The following is a 26,310-nucleotide window of genomic DNA, read 5'->3' on the forward strand; positions in this document are numbered from 1 at the left end:
GGCACATAACCGCGGTTGATGCGCCATGAAGTTCAATCCAGACCCTAAAGGATTCCAGGTGTTTGGCCGGGTTGGTGGTTTCAGAATAAGGGGTGATCTGCAGCATGCAGAACCTGGGCATGCATGATGTCGACGGTGAACGGGGACTCGGTTTCTTCCAACATTGCCTTTACTGAGGTTGGAGCACGTCCGCAGTAAGCCCACAACCGTATGTCGCTGATTTGGCCCCGCAGTTCATTGAGCTCAGCCTCCCAGGGGTCTTGGCTCTCGGCTACTGCCTCGGCCGTAGTTTTGGGAGATTTGCTGCACTTCTTCTCCAACTCATGACGTAAGTCGGAGGCAGCCAGTGCGGCAGTGCTCGAAACGTGGGAGGGAGCCAGCCTCGATACTCTAATCTATACGCTTCTTTGAGAGCCAATGGGCACTTCAGACAGTGCAGGAATTTATGTGACTGCTCGAGGTACTGCTTCCTCAGCCCCATGGACGTGGGGAGGGTTCTGTTGCATTAACATTCACTTTATCAAGTTTGTTAGTCAGTGCTTCAACTTGCTGCTCGAGATAGACAAGCCGACCTTCCCGATTTCGGGATCGTTGCATTGGTCCTACAGGTGTAGAGTCAGCCTGAAGTTGGGAAGATGAATCCCGGTGGTCAGCAGATTGCTCCAGTGGCACAAGATCGGGTGCAACGATGGAGGTCTGAGCTTTCTTCCTTTCCTTTGCCATTGTTAAAACACTGCAGATGTGGAGAACGACTTTCGTTGTTTTCTCACAAACAACGCTAAATTGTTGATGTAAAAATCTGGGTGGCCTTCCCTAGACCTTCGAGTGCCTGCGCCAAGAACGGATAAAGGAGACCTTGGCTGCAGCATGGGACCCTCCGATGCCTAAGTCAGGAATCTGGATCCGGTCATGAATAGGGTTTTAAGCCTTAGATTGTGAGTACCTTTCTCTGTTAGTGATGCTCCTATTTATAGGTGGGAGAAGGTGGTGGAGTAGGAGTCGGTCTCCTTATTTGTTAGGTGCATATTGTAATGGGATTCGGATCTCGTGCGTATCGGGAGGATCTCTTGAGATCTTCGACTAAGATCTCGGGCAGATCCGTGTTGCGGCTGCCTTCCTAGATTCTCGGTTGGAGTCTCGGGAAGGCATTGTTGGGACCAGGTCGGAACTGGTTTGGAGTCATACCAACCTGGGGCCATGCCAACTTGGGGTTATGCCGACCTGACTCCTTCGGCGAGTAATGGCCAAATTCCTTTTGTCGTTGGGCAAACCAATGGGCTTTCCGACTTGCTATTGAGGATTGATGAAAGGTCGATACCGATCTCATTTCCTGCTCGGTCTAGAGCTAGAAGTTGAGCTCGTAGTTGCATTGGTTGTTTGACTAACCTAAAAAAATACATGGTATTCCGAGCTGACTTTATCTCATTGGACGGTCTATTTTCCTCGTAACAAACATAATGTTGGGGCTCGCGGGAGCTACCAACCCATTTGTTGGCACAGAGTATGACCGTAGGCAGCCAACGGTTAAACAAAACAGGGAATCTAAATTCCATTTTAATTAGGTTCTTTTTTTTTCATTTTTTTTTTATTGCTTTGCTAGATGTGGCTCAACAAATTCCTGGGGCACAGGAAATCTCTAAGTACTGGAACAGAGAATCCGTACATATATATATAAAGGGATCGATGCTTTTGGGTTAGGTTGCAACTTGCAGGTTGTTTTACCAATTCAAGGTCAGAACAAGACTAATGAATAAATGAAGATTTTGTCCATGGTAGCTAAGGAAAATTCAGCGCCGTCTCTTCTCATTGGTTTACCTTATCACCAATGACACGCATTACGCGGATTTCCTGCGAAGGCCTTCGGCAGGAAGTTCCTGCAGTGGAAACCTAAGCAGGACACCGTGATGTTTTGAGAAGTTTCTGCGGTGGAAACCTAAGTGGGGCCACCGTGATGTTCTGAGAAATCCATTCCGTCCATTTGTTTTTTGAGTTCATTTTAGGATGTGTAACTAAAAAAAGATCAAGTGGACAACACCACAAGAAATAGAAGAAATTGATACTACTGTTGAAAGTTCCTTAGAGCTACAGAAGGTTTTGATGAAGCTAATATTAGTTGAAATCCGGTCACAAGGTATGAACAATAGGTATGAATCACAGTTCAAATATTTCTTGATCTATTCCATATATTCCATGCTACCTTCATCCAGGTATTCGTGACTTTATGAACAGAATTACATGGCAAATAAGCCTAATAGTTAGCTCTAAAAAGTTTTCACTGGCAGTTTTGTTTAATCCTCCCTTATTTTCAGCTCATGCTATATATTGACCTGGAAAAATTGATGGACAGTGTGAATCTAACGTATAAACCATGATGGGTTCATGAGTAGTTACACACAATAAAAGTTAAATGGTCTGTTACGCAAACTATTGGGAGAGAGAAAATAGATACGTTTTGTGATTGATGTGATGGGAGAAGAGAGGTGTGCTCCGCATTCATAAATAAATAAGACTCCGACAATAACATTAACTAATTAAAATACCCATTTGGGGCTTTGACTTAGTATCCAAGCTGTTGGTCTGACAACATGTACAATTGATGTGTCTGACTTGTTAATTACCAAGATTGGAAGATCACAACCCTTCAACCAATGTCCCAGTATTGAGCGATTGATGTATGGCCTATTTATAGCCACAATCTCCCACCTCCTCTCCACAGATTCATTTTGAGAGAGAGAGAGAGAGAGAGATGGGTTTTTATCTGTTACTTCAGCTCTACTTGCTAGTAGCAACAGTAGAAGCATTATCATCACAACCTCCAGTAACAACGAAGCCCGGCTGCCCCAACAAATGCGGAAATATTAGTATTCCCTACCCGTTTGGCATTGGCGATAGCTGCAATATTGGTGGAGGAAGCTTCAATATCTCCTGCAACACCACTTTTCAACCTCCAAAACCATACATGGGCGAGCTTGAGGTTCTCAACACAACATTAATCTCAGGCCTAATGAGAATCTTGAACTATATAGGCTACCGGTGCTACACCAACACAGGAAAGTTAGACCTCGTCTGGAAGAATTGGATGAACTTAGACGAAAGTCAGCCGTTCACGTTCTCAGAAACCCATAACAAATTGACAGCCATCGGCTGCGATACCATCGCCTCCATCACCGGCTTCTGGGGCCGTGATTTCAAGAGTGGTTGTATGTCATTTTGCAATGACAGAAACAGCGTCATCAATGGCTCCTGCTCTGGGATTGGATGTTGCCAAACAGCTATCCCAAATGCTTTCAAGAGTTTTGAAGTGACTCTTGATAGTGTCTCTAACCATAAAAATGTTTCCAGTTTCAATCCATGTAGCTATGCATTTCTGGTGGAGAAAGATGCATTTAGCTTCAATGAATCGGATCTGATCGGTTTTAACTTCTTGGATAGAAGTGAATCCATTCCAGTGGTGCTTGACTGGGCTATTTCAAATGAAACATGCGAGATGGCACGGAAGGACTTGGCCAGCTTCGCTTGCGTGAGTGAGAATAGCACCTGTTATGAATCGACTGACGGTTACCGGTGCAATTGTTCTGAAGGTTATGAGGGGAATCCTTATCTCATTGGAGGGTGCCAAGGTATGATTATCCTTTCTTAGTCTATTTATTATCACATGAAAATGCTTTTGTGTAGCTCTGAAAATGGATTGGATAAGCATGATAAGTCCCATCATCGATCTTGAATGTAACTTGGATCCAATCCAATCTTCTAAGGTAAGGATCGTCCATCGATCATGTGGTTGATGGCCCATCTCATGGATGAGAAGGCATTCAATTTCTATACATGATATCTGCATAGAAGTGAAAGCTTTCCAGTAGTGCTTGACTGGACCATCGGTGATCAGATGGTTCAAATCGATCTCATAAAGGATATATATTACCATAATTAGCCTAGTGGCCCTGGTTTTCTGTGCAATTGCTCTCAAGGATACTAGGGGATCCTTAATCTCCTTGGAGGGTGCCAAGGCATGATGATTCTTGCCAAATTGTGAAAATGAGGTGGATTGGATAAGTCAATAGTCCAACCATTGATCTGAACCGTACATTCAGTCCAATCAACTCTTTGAGTGACACCCAAAAACAAAAAAATCACATTGACCCAATTACTCTAAGCATTAGATCAATAGCTTTAAATCTTATCTTTTGGATACAAACTAGACAGTCCAGACAGTGAACCCAACCTTAGGTTGCTAAAATCTCGTAAGAATCACTATGAACTAATGTTCCTAATCATCCAATTGATGTGATGTAAATTACTGACTTGTTCCTACTGCTTGTGATGGCTGATTTGTAGATATCGATGAGTGCAAGGAGAATTATGTGAAGAAGCTTTGTCAACAGAATTGCATAAATTTGCCAGGGAATTATTCTTGTTCGTGTTGGAAGGGCTACCATGGACTCTACGATGATCAAAGAGAATGCATTAAAGACACACATAAATTTCCAGCCATCGCTGTTGTTTTAGGTAATCCCTCAATTCCAATTAGCATAATAGTTCAAGAACCCGTTGGACGACTAGAAACCTGGTCCACTCAACTCGGCATAAATTAATATAGATAGACTCAACGAGATAGTACATTATTGGGTTCTATCTCAAATTTTTAGTTTGTTCTTCTCTTGAGTTGTTCCCAAGTCAATTAGTATTTCATGATTTTTCACTCGTCATTATATATATATATATATATATATATATATATATATATATATATATATATATATATATATATATATATATATATATATATTAATGATCAAACCTATTCACATTTTCGCTAAATTAGATGAGAGTGACTTGTCTGCCACAATGATGGGTGAGACAGTGACCTGAGAGGCCCACCTCGATGCATGCATTGTATATCTATACTGTTCATCTATTTTTACAGATTATTTTAGGATACCGTGCCAAAGAAGAAATAAATAAAAATTTCAAGTGAACCACCACAGGAAATAGTGGTCATTAAACGCCAACCATTAAAAACTTCCTAGCATCCAACGTAATGTTTAGAGCTTGGCATCGGACCGAGTCGGATTGGATTGGGTCCAACTCGACTCGGTCCGGATTCTACATGGCCCAACCCGAACTTAGACCGATCCGGTACCGAGTCTGAGTCATCTGACTTGGACCGATCTGAACCCCTGCTGGACTGAACCGACCCGAGTCCGACTCGGTCAGGAAACCCGAGTGAGTCGGATCGGATTGGGCAAGGTTCGGATCGGGCATCAAATTACTTCGCTCATCGTGGTTCATATAATCTTTAAAGACTGATTTTCAGAGAAATTATTAATATCGAAGAGGTGAAGATAAGTTGCTCCTGGACAAATGTCTTCTTGATAACGGACCTTCTAGAAGACCTGTACGAGTTCTTCTTCCTAGGGTTTCTGGAGGGAGTCGGCCTACCGCTGCTGCCTTGCATTGGATTCTGCTTGCTGGGGGGTTTGGATTCATATCGGAAGATTAGGGTTAGGGTTTTGGGGTTTGGGTTGAAGATTTTGGAATTTGGGGATTTGAAGGGTTGGAACTTGGAAGAGGAAGGAAGAGGAAGAAGAACTCAGAAACCTAGCAGTAACGTTCATGGCGTTTTTGGAGGGATGGGTTTTGGTGGGAAAGAAGAAAAGAAGAAATGGGTGAAGTTTAAGAACTCTACACACCCCTCTTATCCTATCATTAATAAGAAAGCCTTTGATACAAATAGTAGAAGTAATTAAGACATGTAGTAGCCAAATTGAGTTTATCTAATACAAATGCAGCTGCCATACAGTAATTAAGACATGTAAAAGTAAATGAACTCAAAGATGCCAAATCAAGGATGGATTAGATTATCCTATCCGTGTGGCATTTGATACTCTGGCTGCGTATGACACTTGATACCTAGCATTTGAAAATGGTACATGTGGCAAATTCTAACATAATCTAAACCGTGTTTTCGCTTCATCAAGATCTGTGTGACCTAATTAAGAGGTTGGATGGCAATAAAAAAAAAACATTACAATGGCCCTATGAAGTTTTTAATGGTGGCCATTTAATCACCACTGTTTCCCTTAGTGTGGTCCACCTGAGATGCAGTCATGCAGATCTGTCTCATTTTGGACTCGTGCCTTAAAATTATCTATCAAAATAAATGGACGACATTGATAAAATATTTATCATTATGATGGCCCCACATAACATCGATCCATCAATCTACGGATACAAACAAGTGATACGTGCGCATCGTATAAATCAATACGCTTATCGTACTAAGTCAACTGTGTGGGGCCCATTGTGATTTATGTATTTTATCCACCCCATCCATTCATTTTAAAGATAATTTTAAGGCTTGATCCCAAAGATGAAGCATATCCAATGCTCAAATGGACCACACCACAGGAAACAATGTGAATTGAACATGCCTACCATTGAAAAATCATTAGAGGCCACAAAAGTTTTGGATCCATGTCATTTTTGTATTTTACCTTTATCCATCTCCGTGTGATCTTATGAACAACTTGGATGACAAATAAACACCACTGTGGGCCATAGCGCCTAGGAAGGTTTCAACGGCAGGAATCATTGTCCCCACTGCCTTGGCGGTGTGGTCCACCCTAGCTTTGGATCTGCCTCATTTTTGGATTCACTACCTAAAATGATCTCGCTAATTGGATGGACCATGTCGATATAACACATACATCATGGTGGGGTCCACAGAACTTGGTGAAGTCCACATGCCACTGACGTTCGCACCCGCACACCACGCTAAAAGGAAGCGGATTGCGTACCGAGTAACTTAGTATGCTAAGCGTGTACTGAGTAAGCTCTTTGGGGTCCACCGTGATTTATGTATTTTATCCACTCCATCCATCCATTTTAATAGATAATTTTTGGGCTTGAGCCTAAAAATGAAGTATATCCAAACCTCAAGTGGAACACACAATGGGAAACAGTGTGAATTGAACATCTACCGTTGAAAATTTCTTGGGGGCCACAGAAGTTTTGGATCAAGCTTGCATTTGTGTTTTCCCTTCATCCATGTCTGTGTGATCTTATGAACAGGTTGGATGAGAAATAAACATCATTGTGGGCCCCAGAAATGTTTTTTTTTTTTTTTTTTGAAGATAACGAGAAATTCATTTAAGAAGAAAAAGGAAAACAAACAGCAAGCTCTGCCGAGATGGCAGAGAACCAAAAAAGAAAGAGAAGGAAAACAGGGCTATAAGCCTAAGAAAAGAAAATCAAAACCCTTTAGAGCCGAAATATTGGCAGCCCATTCAATAACAAGGGATTTAGCCCTGGACCCAACAGAGGAGACCGAAGAGAGATTGTTGTTGAAGCATCTCTCATTTCGTTCTTTCCAAACCGCCCACCAAATAGCCACTAATGACATGCGCCAGACCAAGGAATGATTTTTGTCCAACTTGATACCGTGCCAGTACTCTAAGGCGAGGATAGCGGATGCCGGAACACAACCTTTGATGTTGAAGCGAGACTGAAAATCCTCCCGGATCTTAGAAACGAAAGGGCAGTGAATAAGGAGGTGATCGACAGTTTCCTCATTCTCCATGCAGCATAGGCAGATGTTGGGGAGTTGCATGCCTTTTTTCTTCAAATTATCAATCGTGAGGATCCTATTTTTTGAAGTGAGCCATACAAAGCAAATAAATTTGGGAGGGATAGGATATTTCGAGATGAAAGCAGGGCCACGAGAAACAACGGGGGGACGGGTTAGCAGGGCATAAAGGGATTTAACTGAGAATTTGCCAGACTTATCAATATTCCAAATAATCTTGTCCGATACCGCGTGGTTGGGGGAAGCAGTGGACAGCACTCCGAGAAGGTTGGCGTACTCAGTTATCTCCCAATCGTGGAGGTCCCTGTGGCACGGGATGTTCCAGACAGCACCTGAAGGAGAAACAGAATAGAAGTCGATGATCGGGCTGTCCTTGTTGACGGAAAGGGCCCCAGAAATGTTTCAACGGTGGAAGTTATTATTCCAACTGTTTCCAATCGTTTGGTCCACTTGATCTTTGGGTATGCTTAAATTTTGGTCTCAATCCCTAAAATAAGATGGAAAAACGGATGGACGGTGTGGATAGACCAGATACATTCACGGTGGGCCTAACAGAGTTTACTCAGTATGATAAGAGCGTACTGAGTAACTCAATATGCAATCTGATTTCCCCGTGCGATCTGAGTAACGGTATGGATGATATGTAAACATCAGTGTCGACCCCGAGGAGGTTTCAACGGTAGGAATTTCCCTAACCACGTTTTCCTTTAGTACAGACGACTTGAGTCTTGGATCCTGCTCACTTTTAGTCTTATATGGTAAAATGAGCTCATAAAACAGATGGGCGGTATGGATTTCTCACAAACATCACGTTGGCCCCCAAATAGGTTTCCAGCGCAGGAAATCCGTAGAAAAGGCTTTCGAATCCACGTCCGTCCGGTGTAACTCATTGCACCAAACATACTGAGTAAACTCTGTGGGGTCCACCATGATTTATATATTCTATCCACTCCTTCCATCCGTTTTACCATATAATTTTAGGGCTTAAACCCAAAAATAAAGCTTATCCAAAGCTCAAATGGACCACACCACGGCAAACAGTGTGAATTGAACGTCCACCATTGAAAATTTACCGAGGGCAACAGAAGTTTTGGATCAAGCTTACATTTGTGTTTTCCCTTCATCCATGTTATTGTGGTATTATTAAAAGTTGGATTACAAGTAAACATCACTATGGGCCCTAGCAAGGTTTCAACGGTGGAAATCATTATTCCCCCTGTTTCCTGTGGTATGGTCCACTTGAGCTTTGGATATGCTTCAGTTTTGGGCTCAACCATTTAAACGAGCTGCAAAAACTAATGGACGGTGTGGATAAACCACATACATTCACGATGGGCCCAAAGTCAAGGATCGGATACCCCATTTAAAGATATCGGACGGTGTGGATAGACTAGATACATCACGATGGACCAAACTCCAGGTTAAAAGGGATCGGAGTTCCCTACTACAGAGACCGGCCGAAGTCATTTTCGAAGAAAAGAGGGTTCCGGTCCTTCCGAAACCCCAAATCTCCCTGAAATTTCTCCGTTTCCATTGCCATTTTTGAAGAAAGAGGGTTCCGGTCCTTCCGGAACTCCAAATCTCCACGATTTTTGTGGATTTCTCGCCGAAAACTGCGTTGAATCTTTATCCATTGGAAGAAAAAGAAAAGGGAAAATGTAATTACAACGCACCACTGTCGATCTATGGAGTGGCCCACCAAATTCTTGGTCCGATTACGCAATCTTCTTCTCTACAGGTACTAAAACGCCTTCTCTCACATCGATTCAAAGATTTTTATTTTTATTTTTAATTTTTTCTCTCGATTTTTCAGTAGTTACCCAGCATCTCAGGCCCTTTTATCGTCGAAATGTGAATGTATCAACGAAAATCGTGCAATATCCTGTGATATATTGCAGGATACAGAATCCTTATCTTTTTAAAATTTCCGAGTGATTTCTGGGGGTTTCGTATCGCTTGCATGCGATAACGATATTATCGGCCAATAGTATCGATATTGTGAACACTGCTACAGTTATCCCGCGATTTCTCGCTTACAACTGGACTTTTCACAAAAAATCGATAAAATCGGCGATATTAGGAAGAGAAACGAAAAAAGGAAGTTTCGGTGTCGGAACTCCAGCGAAACCGAAATTATCGGCGATAATTCGATGATATCGCCGATAATTTAAACACTGCATCAAACAAACCTTCAAGGATTGCAAAGAAAGATTCATTTTATCAAAGAAAAAAAATGAAAAGAAATGAGGGAGAAAAAAAAAACGAAAGAGTGATTGATTGATGATTGCTCAAAGATTTTCCAACAAAGTATCTTAACAAGGACTCAACCACACAAAAGAGCATTCAATAACAACTTCTCCCTTATGCAGCCAAAAGAATAGGAGAGACGAAAAAGACATGACATGAATAAGAGATTATATTAAAAACCGGAAAAGGAAAAGATGAAACTAGTGATAGAAAGCATTGCATTAAGTGTCTTGTCCTTTCCCCAAACATTCCGTAATCTTCTTTCACATATCTACCCCCCATGATCAAATAATGTGCAATTTCACATGATACCAAATGTGCATGCTTTAAGTCTAGTACCCTCACACAAGTTAAACGTGTTTAAGGAAAGAATTTTTTCTTTTCTTTTCTTTTCTTTTTCTTTTTTTCTTTTGGATCAGTAGAGACCTAAAAAAAAAGCCATACACCAGTCATGAAAGAATGCTTGCCCTTCTATCATATACTAGAAACATGTGGATCTAAAAAAAAAAACAGGTGGATGTTCATATGTCAAGAATGACAATCATTTTTTAATGTCACGCTGCCACATTTACGATACAGCTTGAAAGGGTACAGAATTATTAGATGTACCCATTTTGTTAATGTTATTCGGTCAGGCCATAAGAGGAACTCTACACTTTTTTTTCTCATTAGTTTGAGTAACAGCATCATCATGCTCTCTCTCTCTCTCTCTCAAAAAAAAAAAAAAAAAAAAAAACAGCATCATTGTGGTGAACTCTCTAGTCCTCAAACAAATATACCATTTTATTAATGGTTCTCAAGTTCACAACACAAACACAAGAATGTAAACGGATAATGTTTATCCTCTGTTATTATGATTTCAAATCTAAAATTTTCATGCAACTAAAAGAATTTATGATTTTAAGTTCTGGTAAGATGAGCGAAGTGAACAAGTAGCTGAAAAAGTCTAAAAGCCTAAGCTCATGCCATATGAGCACAAGATCCGGGATTATGGAGTTTAGGTATCTTCATGTATCATATCCTATCCATATGGGATATGGCAAAATGCTCAGTACCAGATGGATGTGTATCAAAATGTCTGTTTATGGCATGCACCTTTTTTTGCACAGCAAATAGAGCCACAATAATTTCAATCCACTTTGACAAAAAAATAGGGTCCTACTACTTGGTAGGTTGACTCAATATCAAAAAGTCCAAGGCAGAAAGCCTGAATGCCCCATTGCTGTACTGGAATCACTGATTGGACCAACTGGTTTCTAGATTCAATTACATCTCAAAATATGCTGTGATAAGTGAATTGCCACCCTGCATCCTGCTGTGTTCATGGTGCATTAAACTATTTTACTACATGAAAAATCTACTGACAGCTCCATTTTCAGAGTGTTTAGCCATTTGACACCCTTAATTTCTTAATTTAAATCAGTGTTTTAAATACTGTACACTACGTAACATATCGTAACTTTCGCTATGTAGCGCAAACAAATAGTTCAAATCCCCTTTAGAATACACTATTTTGGGCATTGCACATGCCACATAACTTATGACAAGATCCTCACTTTTTACAACTTACATAAAAGTTAAGTTTGTGGGGCTAGACTCTTATATTAGTTTAGTTCCATTTTTAAAAAGGTGGTGATCCATACTTGATGTAGAGCGGGTCGCGGACACTTTCATGTCCAAGATGGACTAGAGAAGGCCTGATCGGAGGCGGAAGTCATCAAGACCGTCAGAACCTTAAAACAGACATATCTCGCAAACCAGAATGAGTTACTCGACGTACCATATATGATTTTGGGGTAGGACAAGCTACTTTAGCCAACCAACCCGGTTGTGCCAGGTTGCCCACGCCGAATTTGCGAGATTCCATCATATCGACGGTCGAATTCCATGTTTAATTCCGTTTTTACTATAAATAGTAAGTTTTAGTTTGATTATAACTCTTCATCCGTTGGGCTTTAGGAGTTGTGTCCAACATGAAAAGTATTTAGAAAAATTAGGAGAATAATGTGGTTAAGCCACATAGGACACTTACTATCAATAGTAAATTTACTATTTATAGTAAGTTGCGAATTTTAGGGAGTTTTAGTGATAGTTTAATTCCTAAACTTATTCCAAGTCTTGGTATCCCTATTTAAAGGGGGTTGTAGACTCATTTATTTCATCTATCAATATTCAACAAATTTATTTCGACTTTTTATAATTATTTCTAGTTTCTATTTTTCCTCGTGGAATCGAGAAGTCTCTGTGAGGAGTCCAAAGAAGCTTCGTGGATTCGAAGTAGTTATCCCCCCTGAGGAAGATGGTGATCGACCTCATCACGTTCATTCCTACATCAATACTGCTTACACATGGCACTGGTGTACAGTTATATGGACCATCCATATTGTAGGTCCAATTGTGGATGGAGGAAATCTCTAAAATCATACTAATCAAGAAATCTTATCCATTGGTACAACTATGCCATGTGTACAGTTGAAGAGTCACAACCATTTTTCAAATGGTGTAAAATTAACACAGGAATATTGTCTTTATGAGACATGAAACTTTCCTAAGAGCTCAACACCTCTGTCATGGTTGGATAAAAAATTAAGCTGCTTGATTCTTCCAATCCACAAACCCTTTCAAGTTTCAACACAATTTTAGCCATAGTATTGCCCCTAGGAGAAGATAATTTGCCTAAAATTTACGTGGCATTGGAGCCCAAAAGAAGGAGATATCAACTTCCCCCCTGCATGTCTGTACAGCCTGATTTTTGGGGATTTTGCTGTGGTTCTCCTATTTTCCTGTTATTGGGTAATGTAATCTCTTCTAAAGCTCAAAAGAGTGCTTTTATTTCCTGTTATGCTTTTTGGGTTGACTGTATTTAGTGATACTTGTTGCAACTTTTTCACTAAAACTATAAAAAATGATTATGTTGTATTACCTTTTTCAATGATTTATGATATTTGTCGTAAAATTTATTCATGCTTAACATTTGCTGTACCATTTGCTATCAGTCAGTGTTATATTTGTTTGCAATATATGTTAATATTTTGAGTAGAAATTATTTGTTAATATTTTCTGCTATATTTTTACTGTTATTTTAATTAAAATCCAGTAGTAGCCTGCAGCTTACACTACACTTAATGTGACTTACACCCGATGCTTCAGAGGTGTGAATGCTATGTTACAAGCTACTCACAATTTAAAACACAAATTTAAATTTTCCATGTGACTAGGATGATAAGTTTATGGCATAACTAGTACAAATGGCTTGCACAACACACATGGAGAGAATGGAAGTGGTTTGCAAGATGTGCGAGAGTGTGGAGAAGCAGTAAAAGGCACCTAAAAATTATAAGTGGTTTACATTGACTCAATCAAACCACCAAACCGTCCAAGTAGTGAGACCCACTTTAGATAGTCATCATCTAAAATTCAGATTAATGTAACGTTCCTAACCTGTGATTAATAAGCATTTGGCTGTTGAAATTGGACCATTGACTGTTTCCATTTTGACCTTCCATTAAATATCCACCAATCAGCCAGTTAGGAAATCAAGTCAATATAACTTCCAGTTGAAAAGCCACCTAAATCAAGGTCCATCCCTTTTACTGTCAAGTTTGAGCTCATGATATGCCACATATGTAATTTATCAGTGCATGCACATCAACCATCATACTCTGCCACAAGATTAGAGTTCTTTTTTTCATGTAAGAGGCAGTAAAGCGTCCTCTAGCAGCTAGCTTCACCTTGCAGATTTCCTTTGGTTTAAAACCCTCCCACATCCCTTAATATTGAAAGTTTTAGCAATTTGAAAAACTAATTGCTTGAAAGTTTTTTCCACTGGCTTCTCTTATATATAGTAGATATAGTGTATGACCTCAGAAATCTTCAAGGCAATCTTAAGATTCATACAGAAACTTCATGCAAAATAGATGGGTGTGAGCCTCACAAAATGAACAATGGACAAAGTAACAGATGAGTGAATGACTGTACATTCAGCAGTGAAGATACAAAGTGAGCCAGTAACAGGTATAATTCTTCATTTTTTTGAATAGTAATTCCTCATCAAATCCATTTATCTTGCCAAGATCATTGAATACAATGAATTAGGTCTTCACAAAAAGCACACAAATACAATTTCCAGATGAGAGATGATAATTGATGGGGCATATTTTATTTTTTTTTCCTTTTTTTTTATTGGAACATGTTGATGGGACACAAATAACAACCTGTTATTACCATTGAATTGCATTACTTATAGAAAAAACAAACTCAGATAAACTATAAAATAATTACCACAGAATACGTTAAAAAAGCAACTTATACTAGTCAATACGAAAAACTAATTGAGAAAACAAAGAAATAGAAAATATAATATATATTTTTCCCTGGTATACACATAAACTGATTTATTTAATTGACCGTGGGTAGAAACTCTAATCGCATGTATAAATTTATAACTCTATAATGAAAAAGTAGCTACAGCATGGCCATGGAGATTCATCGAAATGAAGGGGAATGATTAAATACAAGTGATATGGTTAATGCATTAAAGAATTTGAAGTGGGTACCTTTCTCAGACTGCTGGAGGGAATATGCTTGGGCTATCATCCAAAATCCAAGAAACAAATGAAAATGAGTATAGATGTTGTGCACTAAAATGACGGAGGCATGAAAGACTTGAACTCAATCTGTCTCCTACAAGAGTGTGATAAGTGCCATCCAATAGAGTATACTGACCTTGACTGTCCTCCATGTTCAAAAGGGAATCCTCTCCAAAGGCCTTGTTGAAATCTGCACAGATTCCCTAATTGAGAAGATAACATTAGCAATTGAAATGAACATAAGATGCAAAAAGGAATCATATTGCTTCAATCATTACCCAAAAACTACATGCAAAATAGAAGGGGTGTAAGCCTCACAAAAAGTATAGTCAACAAAGTAACAGATGAGTGAATTGACGCTGGATCCGCTACAATCGTTTCTACGTTAAGCTTAATGTGCGAACTGACGCATGGCGCCCACCCTGACATTTTCATGACATCCAGTCCATCCATTATCTGCATGCCATAATGCTCTACCCGGTGCCTAAATATCAGGCCACTCCAAAAACTCAGGTGGGCCACACCACAGGAAACAGTTGGAATGGGACGCCCACCATTAAAAACATTTTAGATTGTGTGCGAGACCCGCCCTGTTTTGCATATGCCATCTGATCCATTATGCATCCTACAGGAAAAAAGGATGCATGGACAAGCAAAAGGTCATTCTCAAATGGGCCACAAATTATTATTTTATCACTTTTAGGCATGATTTTACATGGAATGTCCAACTTGAGTTTTTGATCGACCTGATTTTTGGGAACAACGGAGAACAAGATTGGGTTCACATGATGGACGGATTGGATGTAATGAAAACATCACGGAGGACCCCACACCCACACATCTATTTGTACATTAAGCATAATGTAGAAACGTTTGTATAGGATCTGGCCTCGAGGGAATGACTGTACAATCTACACTAAAGGTATAAAGTGAACCAGTAAGAGGTATAATTGTTCTTTTTTCTTTTTCCTTTTTTCTTTCTTCTTCTTTTTTTCCCTTCTTTTGCGTGCGCGCACGCGTGTGTGTGTGTGAATGGTAAGAGGTATAATTCTTCATAAAAAATTATGTAATGCGAGGTATAATTCTTCATTTAAAAAAATAAAAACATAATAGGAAATTTAAAAAAGGAAATAGGCATAATGCTAGGTGTCATTTGGCAGAGTGGATTCCGGGGATTTGTAGGACTTTTTCAGTTTTCCCGGACGTTTGGTAGCAGGATTTTGAAGTCTTTGGATTTCGATTCCTGCCAAATCCCTCAAAAAGAGCCCTTTCTGCATTCCCACCTCAAAGCTGATTTGCAAAATCCCCTCGACTCCACAGGCTTCAAAAATCCACTGGATTCTGCCAAACGAACCCTTAATGATTTAAGAAGAGCAAATTGCTGGACGAACCCTAAAATCATTAAAACTCATTCTAAATTCTTCTAAACTCGATAAAAATCATAATGGCAGGAACATACCTCTTTCTTGGGCTCTAGAAGAGAAGAATACGAGAATCACAGCAAAATTCCCCCAAAAATCGTGAAAAAAAAGGAGGAAAGCTAAGATCTCCTTCGTTCTGGTTCCGATTCCCCTTAAATTTCAGGCAAATGATCTTCTTCGAAGAGTGATACGGCAGCTGAAATTTCGTGTTGGAAGGATTTGTAGATAGGAAGAATCGATTAGCTCAAGGTCTCGAGCTTTTCTCGATCTCTTTCTTCCGATTTCCGAACGACTTCGGTTCATAAACGACAAGATTCCAACGTTAGTTCTACAGCATTTAAATGCTTGTAACACTCCAACTGTATAAACAGCAGACTATAAGCGCTAGGTGGGACAAATAATAAAAAGATCCACACCGTTCATCATGTTCTTCGCCATATTTTCACCGTTAATCATAGAAATAAGTCATATATAAGACTTAAATACGCCACACCATAGGGAACGGTCACGAGGGGATTGGATGGAATATACGGAGCGGAATAGGTGTTACTCGGGGAACACCGTAATTAGTGTTTCTCTGACTGTGGGGCCCACATTGATATATTTTTGTATATCCAGACTGTAAATCATATTTCCCAGATTATTTTATGGCATGATTTCAAAGATGAATCGAATCCAAAATCTAAAATGTACCGCATCGTAGGAAACGGAGGTCATCGAAGAAACCCACCATTAAAAACTTCCTAAGGCTCACCGTAATATTTATTTTCCATCCAACCTGTTGATAAGGTCACCTAAACCTTGATAAAAGGGAAAACACAAATATCATATTGATCAAAACCTTCCGTGGTCCTAAGAAGTTTTTAATTGTCAATCACCACTGTTTCCTGTGGTGTGGTCCATCTAAGAGTTGTATCTTCTTAATTTTTAGTCTCATTTTCTAAATGGAGCTGGAGAGAGGGATGGACGGCGTGGATATACGACCAATACATCAACGCGAGCCCCACAGTCTGGAAAACACTCACTACGGGGTTAGCCGGGAAACACCTGATCCAGTCTCGGAATATATGTACACACTACAGTGGATTCACGCACGACTTGGACGGAAGCGGATTGGCTGGTGCGGGTACGTGTCGTGCCAATAGCTCATGCTCGGTTCGAAGGAGATCAAAGATGCATGACCCTATGTATTTATTATATCCACGCCGTTTATCCATTTGGCAAGATCATTTTAGATCATGAGTCGAAATAAGAGTCATATGTAAAGCTAAGTATACCACACCGCAAAGAGTTGTATAACAATGATTCTCGTCATCAAAATATTTATAAAACCCACCATTATATTTATTTTCCATCTAATCTAAGAATAAGGTCACTTATAACTGGATTAAAATGAAAAACAAATCTCATATCAATCCAAAACTTTTTTGATCCAAGGATTTTAATGGGAAACGTTCAATCCCCACTTCTTTTTGCAATGTGGTCTACTTCGTCTTTGAATTTATCTTATCTTCAGCTCAAGCATTACCAAATGAACGGATGATTTGAATATATTTCATATTTGGTGACCTCAATGATGCAAGGTGGGTGGTGTATGGTATGCCAGCCAATTCGACTTGGCACCTTTAAATCTTTTGGGTCACTTGAATGTTTTATTGTTGTATTTATTATATTTATGTCATTTATTCATTTCGCAAGATTATTTTAGAGCATGAGCCTAAATAAGAGTCATATCCATAGCTTAAGTAAACCACACCAAAAATAGTAATGGCACAATGATTCTCATCATCAAAATATTTATAAAACCCATCATAACATTTAATTTCTATCTAATCTGATAATAAGGTTACAAAGAATCTGGACGAAATGAAAAACAAATATCATATTCATCCAAAACTTTTATGACCCCAAAAGGATTTTAATTGTAGGAGTTCAATCACCCACTTCCTTTTGTAGTGTGATCCACTACTTTTAATTTATATTATTTTCAGCTCAAGCCTTACAAAATGAATGGATGATTTGAATATAATATATACTTCATGATAGGACCCACAAAATTTGGTGACCTCAATACTGCTGGGTGGCGTGTGGTACACCAACCAATCTGCTTCTGACGCTTTAAATCTTTTGGTTCACTTGAATATTGTATCAGTCTGATTTTTGGGCCGGCTGAGTCCAAACAGAAGCAGATTAACAGGTGTTCCATGTACCACCAACTTAGCTAATGTGTTCACGTCACCAAGTTCTATGGTCTCATCATGAAGAAGGTGTTATATCTAAATCATCTTGCCAATTGGCCAGCTCTTCGCAAGACTTAAGACAGAGTCAAAGATTAAGTAGGCCATATTGCAAAAAGTAATAGAGATTGAATGTCTAACACCAAAACCCTTTTGGGGTCATAGAAGTCTTGGATTAATAAGATATTTGTTTTTTCTCTTAATCAAAGTCTGCGGCCTTATATTACCAGAAAAGGGAAAAAAGATACGGATAAAAGCCGTAGCTAAAATCTTATTACTACGGTTATAGTCCGCAGTCCTACGGTAGTAATTGGAGGTGTGCTAAAGGTCAAAAACCTATGGTTGCGGATTTAATTCGTACTATAAATACTACGGATAGAATCTGTAGCTAATGTCTGTAGCAAATGTGTCTACAGCTTATAGGTAGATAAAATAGAATGAAATCCGTAGCAATATGCTGATGTAACAATAGGTACGGTTTTAAGAACAACAGCTACGGCTAATATCCGTAGCTATTTAATTTTTTAAAATAAAATAAATTAACAATGGTGTCTGTTACCATTGCAGGAACTTGCGATTGATCAACTCATCTAAGCTAATACAATTAATGCTGATATGAATAGTACATAAAATGTAATCAGGAAAAAAAACGATACATTTATTACAAATAGCAATCAAATCATAGAATGCATCCTACATTCACATTTCTAAATAAACAATACCAGGGCAAGAGTGACATATGCTACTATTCCCACATTGTTTTCCATCTCCAAAACTCTCATTGGACATTTGAATTAACATAAAATAGCTCCAGGATGTAAAACTAATTACCCAGAATTTAAAAATAGATAAAGAAAAAAAAAAGTTACAAAAATGAAATGGCATTTCGTTTGATACCTTGAGTGTTACACTAGCACCGAACCATACATCACCAACAACCTTCAAGCTATCAAGCTCAAGGATGCTAGGGATGGACTAGAAGCGACTGAGAAAGTTGCTGACCTGCAAAAAAGAAAGGAAAGACACTCAATTGTAAACATGTAAGGCTGAATAACCCCAAGGAATTGACAGAATCCAGACATGATATGAACATTTCACCTTTTTGAATTCGGGTCCCAACTCAATAGAAGGTTTGCTGGATTAGTTCTTGCACTGCTTCTGATTACAAAGCCATCGGCCAAGGTATAAAGATCCAACTACAGAACAAAAAAAAAACAAAGTGTTAGGAATGCTTAAGATCCATCCAAGTAACCAAGATCAACTTCAAGAAAAGCATTAACCTGGATGAGAAGCAAATCAGATGTTGCCTTCACTGGAAGAAACCGAGATCGAGGAACATTCGCATCAATTGCATGATCAAAGAACTGGTTCCCAGAAAGAAGAAATGAAGAAATGCATTTGATGAATACCCGTATCGCTGCTCCAGCTGCAGTTTCCAGCAGAAGAACTTTCACACCATCCACTTCCTGAAAATATCAGTGACTTCATCAGCACTTCTCACACCAGTAGTAGTGAGTCAGAAATTTTTCTTAGTGTTTGGAATGAAAAAGGCTTGCCTTGGGGTTTGGAATAATCTCCATTTTAAGGGCGTCGGCCTCCACCAACTGTTTAATGGCCTTCAAACTCACCCACCTGTACAAACAGGTATCAGCATTCCAACATTTTACATGCAGCATTAAGACAACTTGAAGATCAGGGGTTGATATTCACATACAAGTTGGTGTTGAAAATCTTGAATTTTTCTATTGATTTAAATTCATTTACCTGGCAAACACAAGGGAACATCACAAATCAGTCAAATATGAACCATTTCAAAATTCAAGTAAGCCATGCATCTGATTAGCGTGATATTGAAAGTGTGGTTTGTTATTCACATGATATTAGAAAATTTCAAAAGAAGAATGAGAAGAAAATCAGCATATAGCATGGCTCTTACATGTTCGTCAGGAACCCATGCAATTTCCAGGAGCTGCATTACATTATGGGAGGAATAATGTCAACAAAGGCTAACCATTGAAGATATCAGTCAAATACAATTAACTCAAAGAGGCAGCGGATAACTAGTGAATAAAATGCATCTCATTTAGTCAATTTCGGAATGAGAATAGAAAAGGCAGTTCAGTAAACCTGAGCAGCAGATCAAATAAAAGGTACGAGGTTTGCTACAGCCACTCAGATGCGGATCCCTCCCTAGCCATCCACATGCAAGCACACATGCCAATACGATACTTGTAGACACAGGCATCATGTCTAGAAACTATGCTACGCTGCTGAAAATGACATGAGACAGAGTACGAGAAGGCTTACCTGAACTTTTCCTTCATATGAGATGAGGGTACCACCTTTAACATCCACCAAAGTTTTTGGGGTCACCTGCACAAAATACAAAATGCTTGGGAAAGGCCTTGAGGTTGGAATGGTACATTGACTAATAAGCCTGTTTGTGTACCTCCATGCAGTACTCATTCTTGTGTTGGATCAGATGATTTAGGATTTCTGTTCCATTCAGTCAGGAAGCACCCATATGCACTTGAGTGTGGCTGCTTTCCAACTCAGGTTGACTGCCTATGCATCTACGCGCCAATCAAAGTTGTGAGAGCACCTTTTCCTAATGTGCATGTGAGATTACATACAGACAAAGCAAAAGAAGATCCAGAAATATAGAACAACATGGTTGAGACCAGTAGAATGAGTAAATGAATGTGATCTCAACTCATGCACTCCGAATACCTATGGAAGTGTAATAAAATGAGAAACATGAGACAAAAACTGGCTTACTTCTTCCATCACTAACTTGACAGATTCACCTATAATATTCATTAATCCTGGATGAAAATTGTATCTTAAATGTATGTTTGCATAACATGGATGAAAATTGTCCAGCCGATCAGTCATCCAGATGGTTGAGACTTGATTGATTAAAAAAAAAAAAAAAAACAGAGAACTGATTCTTGAAAGCAAAGGGATGGCTGCATGGCTGTTTGTGAGGATATTGTAAGACTATCAAAAGAGAAGTTGATTTTTCAGACTATCAACATGGCTGTGTTGGGTGTCAATAGAATCAATATCAAAGCAGAAATTATATGGAATTCCAAAGCCCCACCCAGTTGATGATCTGCCCAGCTTGATTTTTTGGGACAGGTCATCTATACCCCACCTGATGCATGGTGCGAGTATCCCAGGCAAACGCATATGCAATGGTATGTGAAGAAATTCTATTTGCTCATTAAGTTCGCTTTCAAAGTAAAGCTAGTTAAGTGTGTTGGTTTTGTGCAAACACTCATTTACAACATGTGTAAGTGGGATAATAATAAAGACAGCAAGTCAGCCGTCTAAACCACTTTGTAGTCATCCTTCAAGCAGCCGTCTAGTATCAGTTGAAAGAAAATCAAATGCAGAAGGTCCTCTTGTGAACCAAAATATAATTGTCTGATATGAGGTTCATACCATGAATAAAAATGAGACACTAAAATGAAAAATGACCGACGGACATTAATCTTAGTTATGCTAATTGATACCTTTAGAAAAACCTCAGTCGCACGATCGAGGGCTGCGTTTGCTATCTCCCATCCGCCCTTAGCTTCCACGAATTCCACATAACGAATCCAGAACTCAGGGTAATTAGCACAAGGAATTAAACCCCTCTCATAAAGCTTTACTGCCTGTCAATAGCATCGAAAATGTTTCAGTTACTAACAGGGAAAACAAAGTCATCCACATTAATAGCACAAAAACAGACCAATGCATACCTAGTTAAAATCTCCAATGATGTACCTGGACTCACTACAAGGGTAATCTTTCAATGATGGCCCACTGCTTCTGATAATCACTAGAAGGGTAAGAACATTACAAAAAGTAAGACTCATGAGATTGACATATGTACAAATAGTGACAAAACTAGTAGGTAATGACAGGAGGCTAAGACATCAAATTATTTATGAAGAACAAGAAAAAAGAAAGATAAAATAAATAGTTAAAAACTTTACCATTTCAATATTGAACCTTGCAGTGGCAACGTTGATCTGTGGGGCTGAAAATACATCAGCCTGCATATAAAAATCTCAAGTTAGTTAAGCCTTTGAGGTCCTCAGATGGTAGTAGAAGAAGCCATTACTAATACGTTTTATAGGAAAATTCTTGAAATTAACCATCAAGCATTTTAAAAATGTCTCTCGGAAAATGAATGAAAAGTACACAACTTACCTTGATGCCCATTCTCCCTCCTCCTTTACCCTGGCTTGGGACCAGCAATGCAAGGAGTTGCATTGGTGGAGTTAAAAAGGGGCTTAGGCTCCATTTGACTTGTGACGACCAAATGGAGTCTAATATGTTTAAATATAGAGTACAAAATTCATTCAAAATTACAAAAACCAAACCAAACAACATATAGAGTAACTAGAAAAAACATGCAGACCATCAATATGTTGAACTATAAAGTGCCAAATTAGTTCAAAATTAAGGAAAAAAAAAGCCAAACATCATATAAAGCAACTAACAAAATCATGCACACCAAGTTCAATTATAGAGTACTAAATTTGTTCAAAATATTGAATTCTCAAAGATTCCTTCCCCCATTGCACAAATGATCCAGGACCGGCCTCTCCAATTGTAAATGCAAACCCATCTTCTTTCCACAAACGAGTGTCAGGATGTATAATCTCAGTCAGGATAATAGCAAAAGCTCCCTCTGTATTGGTTGCAAATCCAGCACTTTATGAGGATTGCAAGACAACAATCTTGAAGCATCCTAGGACTTTCTAATCTAGGAGGTTACAAATCACAAGAATAGTCAATCCTAAATTAGCAGACTTCCGGATTGCCTAATTTTTATTTGGTTGACACATTAGAAAAAATTAAAAATTAAAATGGGAGAAAGGTAGGAGTGTAACATATGTAACTTTGTTGATAAAAAAAGTTACAATTTTCTGGCAGGCCCCACAAAAAAATTCAGGCCATACTTAATTGACACATTAAAATAAAGGTAGAAATATTAGAATTACATGCGGCCAGGGTAGAAATAAGGATAGAAGCACCCTCTCAACGAGTTACATGCGGCCAACTCTAGTAGCAGTCAAATTTACTGTCATGGAGAATATACTTGAAGGATATTATAAAATTTCTTAAGGCGGACCCTTTATGCTTCCAACCTGGCTGCTTCCTGTATGATTTTGGCTGCCCTAATTATTAACTGCTGCTGAAAACACTGAAATTCTGGCCTATACTGTTTCCTGACTATTGCTTGGTTTACCACTCTGATTGGCTTACAGCTTTGGCTACCCGACTACCTCTTACGGCTTACAGCTCTAATTGGCTTACCTGGCACACAATTGAATCTTACTATTCAAATGAACACCCAAAGATCCTGTTTGGTAGATGCCTAAAACTGAGTTCATCTCATTTTATTTGAGAGAAATTATGTATTAGAGATATACCGAGTTCATGTTAATAGTAGTTATGTACTCGAGATCAAGATCTGTAGTAAATAATTACTGTTAATTAATATGAGATGAGCTCTTTTTTAGGCGCTTACCAAACAGGGCCAAAGATTTATATAATTTTCTTTAATTCCCATGCATGTCTAAGAACCTGACTCAACTCGAAAGTCTATTAAGTCGAATTGACTTGAAGAGTCGGCCAAACACTTGACTTGCAAGCAAAAAACTCAATAATTAAATCATTGTTTTAAAGTAGTATATTATGAAGTGCATAAACTAATAAAAATATGAAAAGTTAACAAGAATTAGATAACCCAGAAAAATCAACTCTGTTGAGATTTCGGCCCAACTTGATTACACTTGAAAAAAAAAAAAACTCAATGAGAAATGAAAAATCAAGGGAATCAAGTTTCATGTTGAATCAACTTGATATCTAACTGAGTTGGGTCTCTTTGCTCACCAGTTCAATTGTCCTTTTACGCCCCTGCTAAGATGTTTGTTAACTCTAGTGTTCACTGACCCACACTAATCTATCATGTCCACTTCATGACTGAAAATTAAACAACTTATTCAAATCAGGCAGCTATTGGCCTGGTCCTTCAAATCCAACAACTTCCTTTGAAGGATCATCGATAGAAGGATGTTGCATTTGACAACAGATGTAACCATTTTCTTTTCCCCTTTTCTTTCTTTTTTCCTTTTTTCTTTTTTCATTTTTTGCTGCTCCTGATAAAATAGAAAAAGAAACCTTCAAATAACACCTTTTCCTCATTTCGCTATTCACTTAGGAGGCAGACTTTCTTACGTAGGTTCATATCTAGCCTGGTTTTGGGTGAGGCTTGGGTTGGCATAGTTTTGTAGCCATTCAAACAGACTTTTTATCATGCCATTTTATCAAAAAGTTAGCATGCCATCTCATCAAACAGATAAAATGCATGAAATCTAGCCATTTCATCAAACAGATAGCATGTCATTTCATCTAGCCAATTCATCAAATAGATAGGATGCCATTTCATCAAACAGTTAGCATGCATGAAATCTGAAAGACAGAAAAAGAGACACAAAGAGAGGAAGATATGAGCCTCAGATTCCTTCGGTTTTAAAAGATACCTCAAAGATATGAGAAGGGTTTTGAATGGCGTGTGTTTCTTCGGGTAGGAGCTTCACGACTGCTGCAATGGAGAGAGATAGAGAGGGCGGAGATGCATTGGAGAGAGAGGCAGGAGAATGAGAAGATGGAGTAGAGATCGGGAGGGGGAGAGATGATTGGGGAACGGAGGGAGAGGAAACGGAGAGAGAGAGATACAGAAGTTTGGGCGTGGCTCTGTTTTTTAGCGCGCGCCCAATTTTGGACGTCCTTTCGTCGGACGGACCTCGACAGTCCTATCAAGAGCTCCGTGGGGGCCACCATGATCTATTTGGTTTATCCATTCCTATCATTAATTTTAATAAATTATTTTAACTCATGTTCCCAAACTTAAAGTAGAATGAAAGCCAACTGGACCGCACCATAGGAAGCAAATGTGATTTAATCTCCATGTTTCCTACCGTGTGGCCCACTTGAGCCTTTGATTCAGTTGAATTTTTACATCTTATTTAAAATAATATTTCAAAATAGACGGACGGCTTAGATATAACATAATTTTTTTTTAGGCCCTATAGGGCTCCTTATACCACAGTAAATTATTAATGGTGTAGCAACATTTCAGCTATAGATTAAAATCATAGTATATATAGCTACGGTTTATATCCGTAGCAAAAAAGTAATATTCTTTGCCCATTTTTTGGTGGTGTTACAAATAGATTGGATGAAAGATAGATGTTATGGTGAGCTCTACAAATATTTTAATGATGAGAATCGTTGTCCCACTATTTATAACATCCCGGAAAATTTCATGCAAAGACCCGAGTGTTCACTTCTCAAGTATAGGGTTGTGATGTAGTAATAAACTCGGTAAGACCGAGGTCGAATCCCAAGGGACTGAAACCTGTGCGTAATCTGAAACTCACTAGAACTAGAACTAGATTAAGATGAAATCTAAATCGAATGAATTTGAGGGAATAATGGTGAAATATTAATGTAAAACTTAAGAAATTTAGAGGTAGGAAACTAGGGATTCAGAGGATCCACTTGTAGAGATCAGAGAGATCTACGCTTGATTCATGAACTCAACTGGACTTCGAGTCCCATCTTCATCCAGTTGGAAGATATGTCACTAAAACTCAATCTGAACTTCCTTCGATCTAGTTTTCAAAGAGATGAAAGGAATGAGAATTAGAGTTGATTCCATCACAAAACCATGCCCATGAGACAAAGTAAACAACAGAATTACACTAATCAACAATCAATCAGATAGATGTATAAATGTTAGGAAGGATTCCATCATCCAATCATGCCCAGGAGACGATGGTGAACAACGGGACTTCCTAACTGCATAATCAGGATAATGAAAAGGAAAAACTCACGCCATTGCAGATTTACTATAATGTCAATCACAATAAACCATTAAAAACTAAAGCCTTCCTTAAAATCAAACCAATCAATAACAAGTTCAACATGAATCAAACCGTAGGATCATTCCATCACGCCAAAAGCTTCACCTCTTAGCCCTAGTTAAGTGGTTTAGCCTAACATAATCAGACTAAATCTTAACATAATTCATAAAAAAAACAGAAAAAAATAAAGAAAATATATAAAAATTCCCAACACTTCTCTCTCCGCCTCTCTTTCTCTATCTGACGTCCCCTGTTCAAGCACACCCCCTTCTCCACGTTTTGGAACTCTTTTTATAGCTG

General features: G+C 38.8%; 2 protein-coding genes and 1 pseudogene across 11 annotated transcripts in view; 1 reads left to right on the top strand and 2 right to left on the bottom strand.

Moving 5' to 3' along the window:
* Window positions 1–16,154, bottom strand: part of LOC131253480 (peptidyl-prolyl cis-trans isomerase FKBP42) — a 91,079-nt gene extending 74,925 nt beyond the window's left edge. For 4 of the 10 annotated variants that reach the window (XM_058254495.1, XM_058254491.1, XM_058254494.1 and 1 more), the window contains exon 1: window positions 15,881–16,154. Coding sequence is in view for 6 of the 10 variants with exons in the window: in XM_058254488.1 (XP_058110471.1) it covers window positions 14,389–14,421; window positions 14,537–14,573 (70 nt within the window). In the remaining 4 variants the exon portion in view is untranslated. Of the gene's footprint in view, window positions 1–14,388; window positions 14,422–14,536; window positions 14,625–15,704; window positions 15,763–15,880 lie in introns of those variants that run through there. The other 6 variants (XM_058254493.1, XM_058254492.1, XM_058254488.1 and 3 more) reach the window with 6 other exon arrangements.
* On the top strand, window positions 1,712–4,663 carry LOC131253482 (wall-associated receptor kinase 2-like). Its single transcript, XM_058254498.1, has 2 exons — window positions 1,712–3,620; window positions 4,336–4,663. Exons 1-2 carry the CDS (start codon window positions 2,747–2,749, stop codon window positions 4,590–4,592), a joined length of 1,131 nt encoding a protein of 376 aa, XP_058110481.1. The 5' UTR covers window positions 1,712–2,746; the 3' UTR covers window positions 4,593–4,663.
* A 2,567-nt stretch (window positions 16,155–18,721) lies between the features above and the next one.
* On the bottom strand, window positions 18,722–20,751 carry LOC131254325 (UTP--glucose-1-phosphate uridylyltransferase 2-like; annotated as a pseudogene).
* Between the last annotated feature and the right edge of the window lie 5,559 nt (window positions 20,752–26,310).

This window comes from Magnolia sinica, chromosome 8 (genome assembly GCF_029962835.1).
Source record: "Magnolia sinica isolate HGM2019 chromosome 8, MsV1, whole genome shotgun sequence".
Lineage (NCBI taxonomy): Eukaryota > Viridiplantae > Streptophyta > Magnoliopsida > Magnoliales > Magnoliaceae > Magnolia > Magnolia sinica.